Source organism: Heterodontus francisci, chromosome 45 (genome assembly GCF_036365525.1).
Source record: "Heterodontus francisci isolate sHetFra1 chromosome 45, sHetFra1.hap1, whole genome shotgun sequence".
NCBI lineage: Eukaryota > Metazoa > Chordata > Chondrichthyes > Heterodontiformes > Heterodontidae > Heterodontus > Heterodontus francisci.
This window is the reverse complement of record NC_090415.1, coordinates 21,473,271-21,484,447: the sequence shown is the minus strand read 5'-3', so window position 1 is coordinate 21,484,447 and position 11,177 is coordinate 21,473,271. Positions and strand designations below refer to the sequence as shown.

General features: G+C 42.7%; 1 protein-coding gene across 1 annotated transcript; it reads right to left on the bottom strand.

The window, feature by feature from the left end:
• Positions 1-5,226: 5,226 nt before the first annotated feature.
• On the bottom strand, positions 5,227-9,006 carry LOC137356437 (probable G-protein coupled receptor 139). Its single transcript, XM_068022329.1, has 3 exons — positions 8,880-9,006; positions 8,065-8,082; positions 5,227-6,128 (listed from the first exon to the last, which is right to left on the bottom strand). The coding sequence occupies exons 1-3, from the start codon at positions 9,004-9,006 to the stop codon at positions 5,227-5,229; spliced, it is 1,047 nt and encodes a 348-aa protein (XP_067878430.1).
• Positions 9,007-11,177: the final 2,171 nt, after the last annotated feature.

Here is an 11,177-nt window from a genome sequence, read left to right as displayed (position 1 = left end):
TCTGAGTGTCAGTGGCCGATTTGTTCACAAAATGTTCTTGGAGAATCTTCGGATCCAGGGGATGCTCACAACGATGCAGATTTTTATCTATACGGAGTTGGCGCTTTTCTTTGAGCAGTCGATGTGAGTGAGGGAAGGGGTGCGCGACATATCAACCTGGAGCAGTGCATTAATGGTTTAGCCATGTGTTCTTAAATCAGCAAATCCATGAGGAAATTTGGCAGGCGTTTTCCAAATCGGGAATTTATTTATATATTTTATTTAGAGATGCAGCTCTGAAACAGACTCTTCAGCCCACCGAGGCTGTGCCGACCAACAGCCACCCATTCATACTAATCCTACATTAATCCCATATTCTCTACCACATCCCCACAATTCTCCTACCACCTACCTACTCCAGGGGGAATTTACCAACCTGCAGGTCTTTGGATGTGGGAGGAAACCGGAGCACCCGGTGGAAACCCACGCAGACACAGGGAGAACTTGCAAACCCCGCACAGGCAGTACCCAGGTCGCTGGATCTGTGAGGTTGCAGTGCTAACCATTATACCACTGTGCCGCCCATTTTCCCAGTGTAAACCCTTTCCTGGCAGAAGGGAAGGTAACCAGAGGGGAGATATGTATGATGACTGGCAACCGAACCAGGAGCTACATAGGGATTTTAATTTGTTTTTAGACAGTGGGCTATTAGGCTCTTGAACGTGCTGTCTGCAAGGTTGATGGTTTTAAATTGAATATCAATATTCAAAATAGAATTGTTTAAATACTGCAAGGCAAACACAAATTAAGGCTAATGGGAAAGAGTGCAGGGATTAATTGAGTAGCTCTTCCAAAGAGCTAGCACAGGCTCTATGTTAAAAAGCTACTTTACTAAATGCTTCTTTCAGTGCCTCAGATTGTTAATGTCTAGTTTTGGCTGTCATTAACACATCCGAGGTTAACGTGCTCAGTCTGCATCTTACTTCACGTCAGCCTTACTTAAGGTGAATAGCAGAGCATTTCCATTACATTTCTTCTCAAACAGAACATATTAAATCCACTCATTGCTTGCTTCTTATTTGATGTCAGAATATTAATTAATTCTGTCTCGTTACTCATTACAAATTTTAGTTTAGCCTGTTCTCTTGTCGTTTCTGAACCATGTTCTTTCAGGAAACTGACCTCGATTCACTGCAAAAATCAACTGTCTTTAGAGAAATTATCAGCACCTGCAATCGATTTTGAAATAGCTGATTTCTGTCTTGAACTTGAGTTCCTATTTACCTGAATGTAGTGTCTCAATGTGTGGTGGGATCATATTCGCTCTATCTTGATCACCTTATCTGACTCATTTTGTGCGGCTGTCCAGGTAAGAGATGTGTGGAACGAATCTGTACAATAGTGTAACAATTATATTTACATTTCTCGACCTATTCTGTATTTCCAGCACCCTACTGGATTTCTGGAACACCAGCAGAATTTTCTGCCTCAATTGATTTCTCGAACACAATTGGTTTCTTCAAAACAGCGGATTTCTCCCGTTCCAATTGCTTTCTGTAAACATAATTGATTTTGCACGTCCAAGTGATCTACAGAAACCCATTCTTTCTCCAATATTTTTGTTTCCCAATCGATTTCTTACGTACCAATAGACATAAAGAAGCCTGATGCTATTTTCGCAGTAGATATCCGGAACCTCATTTTTTTTGGTCCTGATTGATTTGATTTCTGGAAAACAACAAATAGTTTCTCCCATTCCAGTCGATATTTAGAATCCCGATGGGTCTATTCCTGTCCTCATAAATTTCTGGAATCATAACGGATTTCTCCCATTGCAACACATTTGAGCATCAACAATTAATTTCTCCTATCCCACTTTATTTACCGAAAATGCTGCCAAGAATGGCAGAAATGAGCTATTGACCATCAAAGTCTCTTTGAGTTTGTCGCTGTCTGCTGCAATCCGTTGTACGATGTAATGAAAGGTGGAATAGGCTGTTCAGTGTCCTTGAAGCATTCAGACGTGTCAGAGCTCACAGGCGATATACATTGAAAAACTTAATTTGTTTATAATTTTAAATCAATGTTTACAATATCTGAACAGGTTTAATGTAATCAGTCCTGCAAACTGTGCTTAAAACACATGATGGGAATTAACACAGAGAATGTAATGGTTTGAGTGAATTAAACCTTGAAATGCGAGCTACTGTCGAGAGAATATTGTGTTGATTTTGTAATTCTATGATATTGCACACAGAAAATGAAATAATGACATCTGTTTAAAGTAAATGGACGGAAGTTTATTATTGTGAGATAATACACAGTAGGAATGCACATATTGTCCAGTTATGTCAAACGTCAGAGATAAAACTCGGCTGAGTCTGAAAGTGTTTCAGATCCAGTGTTTACTTTCTATCTCGCCAATCACCATATTTAATATTCAATGTGAATCAAAAATGAAACATAGCGCGAAAACAGAGAAAGGGACAGTGCATTGGGATCTACTGTGTAACAGAGAAGAAGGGTTAAGAATACATTCTGATTGATTTCACAAGACTGAAGTTCACTAGTAAAGTTACACATTGTTCATAACAGCAGTTTAAACTCCTGCAGTAAATGAGAACACGATCAGTTACACAAGACTGGGTGGGATTTTTGCTCATCCGACACGCATAAAGTTTAGAATTGACATAAAAGCCTAAAGTGTATTAACCAGGGAAGACATTAAACTGACTGCTTGTTTCATCTGCTGATTCTCAGCCAGCCAACACATATAGTCTTTGCACTCTGTGGGTTAAACTGACTTTCTGACACTGCCTTTATCATCTCTAATTATCTATGTCTGTCTCTCATTGTCTCTGTTTCTCTGAGTGTATGTTGTTTGCTCTGTCCTTTTTCTGCACGTCTTTTTCTTCTGTCTGTTATACCCAGAGATAGTATGTAGATGACAAACAGGAGAGGGCCATAGATAGTTCCTTGGGGGACACCAGGGCTAACATTGCGGGAACAGGAAAATAAACCTTTGCAAGTGATACAATGGCTATGATTAGCTAGATAAGAATGGAACCAGGCGAGAGAAGCATCAGCCAGCTTGATGACAGTGAAGAGCCGTTGGAGGAAGATGGTGTGGTTTCCATGCCAAATGCCATAACAGCCTCCACAATTCCGGTTAGAGTTTATGTATCCCCCAACATATTGGGTCGCATTCAGAAGGCAGATGGGTTCTCGCCACGCCATTTTGCTTGGGTTGGGACAGGTGGATACTGGTCCTCCCAAGCAGAGGACAATTAAGAACCTTAGGTTGCCTCCATCAGCCGTGACATCGCCTAATTATACGGGGCACCCTCCCTGCAGGCATCGGGGACACTCCTCTGGAGAATATCTGTGGCCAACAGAGGAAACCCATGGGCAAAAGCTCAATATTTAGTTTAGTTTAGTTTAGAGATACAGCACTGAAACAGGCCCTTCGGCCCACCGAGTCTGTGCCGACCATCAACCACCCATTTATACTAATCCTACACTAATCCCATATTCCTACCACATCGCCACCTGTCTCTATATTTCCCTACCACCTACCTATACTAGGGGCAATTTATAATGGCTAATTAACCTGCAAGTCTTTGGCATGTGGGAGGAAACTGGAGCACCTGGAGGAAACCGATGCAGACACACGGAGAACTTGCAAACTCCACACAGGCAGTACCCAGAATTGAACCCGGTTCGCTGGAGCTGTGAGGCTGCAGTGCTAACCACTGTGCCAGTGTGCCGCCCTTAACTCCTCCCTTATCCTTTATTCTCACTCCACTACACCCCCTCCCCAATCCCCCACCCTTGTCGGGGCCAGACGGATGCCCCAGAGACCCGGCCTCACTTACCAGAGGTTCGAGGCTCCAATGCTGGACCTGTCCCAAGGCCTCTTCAGTACCTGCATTGACCGCCACTGGGGCTGTCAATAAAGTTGGGACGCTGGCCGTATGATTGGCCCCCAATTCTTTGAGGTGGGTACCTCCGTCTTCAAATGGATGGAGATCCTGCGCCGGGCACTTAAGTGGTTCAACAATGTAAGCTCGCGCCTGGGGTCCGGGAGGCTGTGGGGACGATCGTTGGTGGTCGGGATTTGAACGGGGGAGGACTCGAAAAGGCCATAGCTGTGTTCACCCTGCCTTTTCCTCCTGGCACCAGCAATCGCATTGGAGCCAACAGATTCCAACCCTTCAGACGCCATTCTGTGTATGAAATATTCGGAGATATTTCCATGTTAAAAGAGGTTGTATGCATGCAACTTAAAGAGAGAAATAATTGCTTTATGCAGCAAACAATGTTCGCCTCTTCCTGAGTTTTGAGGTGTTAATATTTCTGTCCTTCATGCTCCTGCTCTGCCGAACTCCACTTCTCTTTGTTTGACTTCTTTTTTCCACATTTATCTACTCTGTTCTCTCTCTTTGTATTTAATATTTAATTCGTTCTGCTAGTCATGCTCACTTATTGTTTTTATTGTTTGATTTTCACTCTTTCCTCATTCATGCCTTTACTTTCCTGGGTGACTTACTCATCCTCCATCTTATATTATTTAGTACTTCACGGGACGTGGGTTTCGCTTGCAGCTCCAGCCTTTTTTGACAATCCACAATTGTCCTTGACAACTGAATGGCTTGCTCAGGCATTTCAGAGAACTGTTAAGTCAACCAGATTGCCGAAGATTTGGATTCATATGCAGGAATGATCGGATAAGGAAGGGAGATTTCATTTCCCAAAGGGAATTAGAAAACCAAATGGATTCTAACGACAGTTGATGGTAGTTTCATGGCACTATTACTGAGACAAGCCTTTGATTCCACATTTTTCTGAATCAATTGAATTTGAATTCCACCAGCAGCTATGGGGTGATTTGAACCCGTGTTCCCAAGACATTAGCATGGACCTCTGGATTATTAACGCAGTGACTTAACCAGTACACCACCCTGAAACTTTGCCATCAAGCCAACAGAAGCTTCTTTGATTCAGAGCTGCTTCAGATGATGTTCAGCTGTGCTCTTTAGCACCGTCATTTTTGAGAAACAATGCCTGTGTCTTCTGCAAAGATAACCAGTCTCATTAGGTCGGATGTTTAATAAAATATTACAAAATGAGCTTTACAATCATCTCAGGGATCTATTCCGTGAATAGAAAATGGTCCGCCCTGCAATGAGTTAGGCTATGCTGACTGGAATGGATTTTAGTGCTGGAACTTGCAAACCCTTGCGTTATCTATGATTTAACGAATTTCACAATTAGATTTACTGGGTATAGCAGGGCCTTCTTCAGCTCCTCTCTGAATTTAGTCTGGGTCACAGTGTAAATACACGTGTTGGTGCAGGAACTCAGAAGCTGCAGCATACCACCTGCTTTTTGTGTGATAAAATGAGGGTCATTGATAGAGAAATTATATTGTTTTGTAATTCGCTTATAAATGTTAAATACAACCTGCGTCATCCATAAAAGTATGAAACGTCCAGATATACTAAATAGCAAAATGATGGATTTCCTTCGATTCGCCATCTCAGGGTCATTTGGCTTCTCTCCAGTGCTGAGGCCCCGGAGTCCCCTGCGGCCTTCACTGGCCGTTAAAATAAGTCTGACTGTCAGAACATTGATTAGCAGAATCAGAAAGAACGGGACACAAGGTGTTAAAATGCGGTGAAACAGCACAAAAGTGGTCCATGCAGGGGAAGTACTGAAGCTCTGTTCCGTGATACAGCCCCAAGGAACATTATTAATTATATATTTAGGTTCATATATAAAGTACCAGGGAACACTTTCTAAAGAGCACAGCACAGTCACTGTTCCGATAACCATGGCCGCTGTTCTCTCAGTGCAAAATCTTGTCTTCAACTTCTCACAACTAATGGTCACAAATCGATCAAAGGTGAAAGCGTCTGTCAGCCATACCGAAACCATTGTGATTGCAAAGATCAGGAAAACAATTGAACTGCAGATGGGAGTAAGGGACAGGAATGAATCTGGGAAATAATTCACTGGAAGCCTCCTCAATATGGGATCTGTGATAATGACCAGGAGATCAGCCACTGCCATTCCCACCAGGTAGCGAGTGATACTTTTGGAGAGACCACGCTTTCCTCGGGACAGGATCAGAATCGCCAACAGGTTAACTGAAAGAGATAGAAAGGGAAGCAGAGAAATTATTGATCAGAGATCAAACTAAAGCAGCAGTTCGACAGGATCCTGTGTGAAATTTGCAGCCTTGTTACAGCATCCAGCACTTTCGGGCAGGGAATTCTTCTGAGAGCAATTATCAACTATTGATTGGAATATTGATTTTTCAAACAGAAATACAGGCGAATGAAAATGAGCATTGGACGCAGTGGAAGGGCTTAGGAAAGAATCTAATTGTTTAAATCCAGTTTAGCCTCCAGACCAATGGCCGAGAGGGGACAGGGGAGCTGTTTTTGTTTTATTTGTTAAGAGAGCCAACAGAGGCTGTCTCAAAATCTGAAAAGGTCGAGAGCCGCTGCGCTGCGTTTCAGAATTTAGATCAGGAGGAAGATACCGATGGAGGCTGAACCAGTGAGTGGATTGGTGGGAGACAACGAAAAGGACATTTGAGAACTGGAGGGAAGGCAGATCCTGAAGGGTTTGGAAAGCGAACAAAGTGAAGTAAACATTTCAGTTGGTAAATAACCGGTTCCATTTAGTTATTTAGTCAGTTGAGAAATAATGACGAGGATGTCTCTCTCTCTCTCTCTCTCTATCTCTCTCTCTCTCTCTCTCTCTCTCTCTCTCTCTCTCTCTCTCTCTCTCTCTCTCTCTGTCTCTCCCTCTCCATCTGGTCATTAATGGCACATCACAGAAAACGATTGCAGTGTGTGCATCTTTGATGTACTATTATTTAGTGTTAGTTTGCATAGAATGCAGCGAGCAAAGGTATAATTAGTTTAAGAGTTCCGAATAAACTACTGTATGCACACATACTGAAAATTGTTTGACCTCATCGTGTACACATCACTCAAATAACCCAGGACATTCATTTACGAGTTAGGATGGACCGTCATTCCCACAACTTGCACTGTTAACTCTATCTGCAATACAAAGAATACGTAAAACCGAGTGCCTCTTCCAGACGGAACACACAAAATTGAAATTTAATCTCTCATAATTTGTAAGTTCAGAGTAAAACTGTGGGTTTGTTCAACAAACAAATATAGATCAACACTAGGTTTTATAATCTGTAATTAACTAGAAGGGCTCGTGATTCCAACAAATCCAGTCCAAACTGATGTAACATAAAACCAGTACATTTATTATTACAGTAAATTCAAGAAGCTGTAAATGAATTCAACCGCAGTGAATCAGTGAAGGAGATGTTAAAGTGTGAGCAACAAACTCACTTCAGTTGCCAGACCTCTGAAGCAGCGTTAGATTCCCAAAAGGACATATTTTATAACAGTCATTTCCAACAAAATATTGAAATCCCAGTGAGACCGACACATGATGCTGGGGAAGGAGGACAATGTGCTGCCTCCTTGTAAGACTGATACTGTGAGCTGTGTCGTTATAAATCAACGAAATCCACAACTTGAAACTGTTGACAACCCCTGATGGTGCGATAACTGGTCTTAAAACGTTGGTGGGAAACACAGACGACTCTGTACAGCATTGTTCCCCATATTTAAGGACGAATATGCATGCATTGAGCGAACTTCAGGGACGTTTCACTAGGTTAACGCCTGGTGTTAAAGGGGCTGTCTTATCAGGAAACTTTGAGCAGTTTGGACCTATATACATCAGAGTTTCGAAGCATGAGAGAAATCTCGATCATTTGGAATCTGAGGGCATTCTATCATCAGACAATGCATTCAGTACAGTGCATCATCCAATACTAATGCAAGCATTTGATGTACAAATATAATCACAGTCATTATGCTTCTGCTACAACACCAAATGAGCGGAACCTTCAGACATCCCATCATTCAACTGACCGAACTGAACAGACAACTGTGTTAAACATTCAGCAAGTAAAACATTATCAAGTACAACAGTCGATTTAATATTGATTTGCAACATTAACAGCTGGAGATCGCAGCTTACCGGGAACTCCAATGGCTGCTAGAATGGATAGTAAATATCTTCAATTTGAAATATTACCGGATATACCACTTATGTGTGAAGCACCAACTGTGTTCTTCTGAAACCCACAGCTCCGGTCGTCACTCTGAGTTGATACATATTAATAGGCCCTGATTTATAAAGGGATAAGTCTCCACTAACATGGTTATACCCCTGAACATTGCGATTGGAGACAGTTATTTGAACAAACACAATACAGCAGCTTTATCTGCGATGTTAATAAAATGGTGCATACAACATAAATATCTCAAAGTCCAGCAAAATATCTTAATCAGACCTCTCTTGGGGATAAGGCTGAAACATGTAATCATACAAGACAGATACCACAATGATGAGCGCTTCTCATGAGGTTTCATGTCATTGTAGTCATGAAGTTCACTCCTTACGATTCATTTAAAAATGAAACGGAATTCTCCACATTATACACTGACTCCAGGGACACAAGGAGTTAAAATGTAAATTTTGACACGAGGACAGTTAAATCCATGTTCAGGATTGCAGCTGAGAACTTACTATGGATGATATTAGGGACAGACTGTCAGCGTTCTCCATTGACATTCCTCTCTCTCTTATTTTATTGCAAATATTTATCAGTTCATTCTACAGTGGCTAAACGTTTTAGTAAAACTAGAAGTGGGCCAGAGCCTGACACTATTCCTCCTGTTCACTACTCATTGACAATCCAACATCCATCTTCCTTCTATCCAAAACTCTTCCGTACATCTCCATCCCCCAAAACGTCCGGCTGATTGGACAATGCAATGGTTTTCACAGACCCGCATTTGATTTCAATCCACTCAATGGCTTAAATTTAAAATTCTCTTCCTCCGCTTCAAATCTCTTTGTGGTCTCAAAATTCACCGTCTCTACCCATTCCTCCAAACCTCCATCAAACTCGCCCATGATCTCTCCATACCTCTGATATTGGCCACTTTTGGTGGGACTGCACTTTCTTGGTTCCCTCTTACCAATACGAAAACCTGCAATGAATTCATTCCACCTCCCAGCACTATTGATTCACTTGTGCCTGAACTTTCGATTTTCCGCCTCCTCGTCCACATCTACATGTTTCCCAATGTCAATAGCAACTACAGACATGAAGTCAGCTTCCACATGTGTGCTGACAACACCATGGTCCAGCTGTCCATCATCTCTCTCGACCGTCCACTGCCTCTTTGTGACCATAATACAAATGTCTGTTTAGCAGAAGCTGCAATTTTCTCAAAGCAATCATCTTTTGCACTACCACTAACTCCATACCCATTTCAGTGACATCATTCGCCATCCTAGCTGTTGTGTCAGGCTGAATATGGTGCTTTGTGAACCTTACCCTATTGTTCCCTGACCTGAATCTCAGATCTCATTGCCCCTTGATCAGAAAAGATACATATTTCCCCCTCCCTAGCATCGCCAACCTCAAGGACCACCTCAGTCCATCTGTCACTGAAACACTCAATCACTATTTCCACATCTGCATCTTGGAGGACAAGGCATGGAAAACTATCTGAGGAAATTGGTGGTTTTCTTGTTCTCTGGAACTGTTTGGCATCATCTTGTTGATGATTCTGTTCAAAGAATTGGTACGGACTAGCATTTTTGCATATGCTAATGAATGTGCAACCTTTTAGAGATACAAACATTGAACGTGATTTAACTGCTGTTCATGTTTAATTTACTTTTAAGATTCAATTGAAAATGGAAGGGCTCAAAGCTGAATGACGTGATTTGAGGTGAAAGATAAGGTTGACCAAGCGGACATTCCTCACAGATTTGATTAGGCAAAGTATATATATATATATATATCTGGTACCTATATTTAGTGAAGAGTGAGTAGAAGATTACTCCTTCAACATATATAGGAGATGGACTATTTGGCTGACCAGGTGTAGCTTGATATATTAGATTTGTTCTGGAAGCATTCAAGTCCCCTTGATGCAGAACTGAAGAGATCACGAGTGGCTTGCAGATCTGGAGCAGAACGGTCAACGACACTGCAGTCATCTGCAAACTGCAAATCATGAATGTCTATGGCGTCTAGTTTAGTGCCAGCAGAGAGGCTACAGAGGTTAAAGATTTTTCCAGCCAGGCAAAATTTGATACCAACAGCAGAGGGCAGTTGAACTTTCATGAGGCGAGTTGAGACTGTCATCTAGATAGTGAACAGTATTTGTAAAGCATGGAATGTGTTATTGTAGCATAGGAAAGTGTCACCTCTGCAGTACACAATGAGCGATTTGTTAAAAAATGTTTACGCTATTAAGTACTTGTTGTATTTTCTAACTGTTTGAACGAATTCCTTACTGCAGGAAGGTATTCTTTTTTCCCAAGGAGGCAAGTGTGCTGAATCCTAGGCATGGATTTAATGCCGCCCCTCTCCCCGAGGTAGGCTAGGAGGTGTGTGCACCATTGATGTGTGATGGCAGGCAGGGAAGGAAGGGCCCATCATCTTTCCATTGCAGTTAATACGTTAGGAGAGGAAAAGGCCAGCAACGGCCTTCCCAGCCAGAGAACAGCTGAGGCGCTGAATAGGTCTATTATTAACTACTTAACGGCCTCTTCCTGCCGTTGCTGGCAATAAGCCCAGAAAAATGAAGTGACCTCCCTGTGGGCTTAGGGCTCTTCCTCCCTGGGCAATCTGTGGCCCACAGTGGTCCCCAGCAGAAAGCAACCCACTCCTTTGGAAAGCCTATTCATCTCCCCTCATCTCCCACCCTCCTGCCCCATCATCGCTGCCTGTCAGCCTGCCCTCGGTAATCTCGCCTCACTTAATTGAGGTTCGCGTCTCCAGTGGTTGGCCTCGGTCCAAGGCCCTTAGTAGTACACCCCAGGTGGCGCTACCAGTAGAACTGAGCCACCTGCCCTATGATTGGCTCTTGGAGTCGGAATCCCAGTCCTAAAAACGACAGGGACCCTGGCACCAGGAAGTAAATTGCCCAAGTGCTATCAAATAGAGATGGGTGATTCTGAATGGCAGAGGTGGAATTCCCACTGCTTTTTATGGACCAGCTCCCGAAGTTCCACCGGCTCCAATACCTCGCACCGCCTCATGTGTGGACTGCATTCTTGGCAGCTGA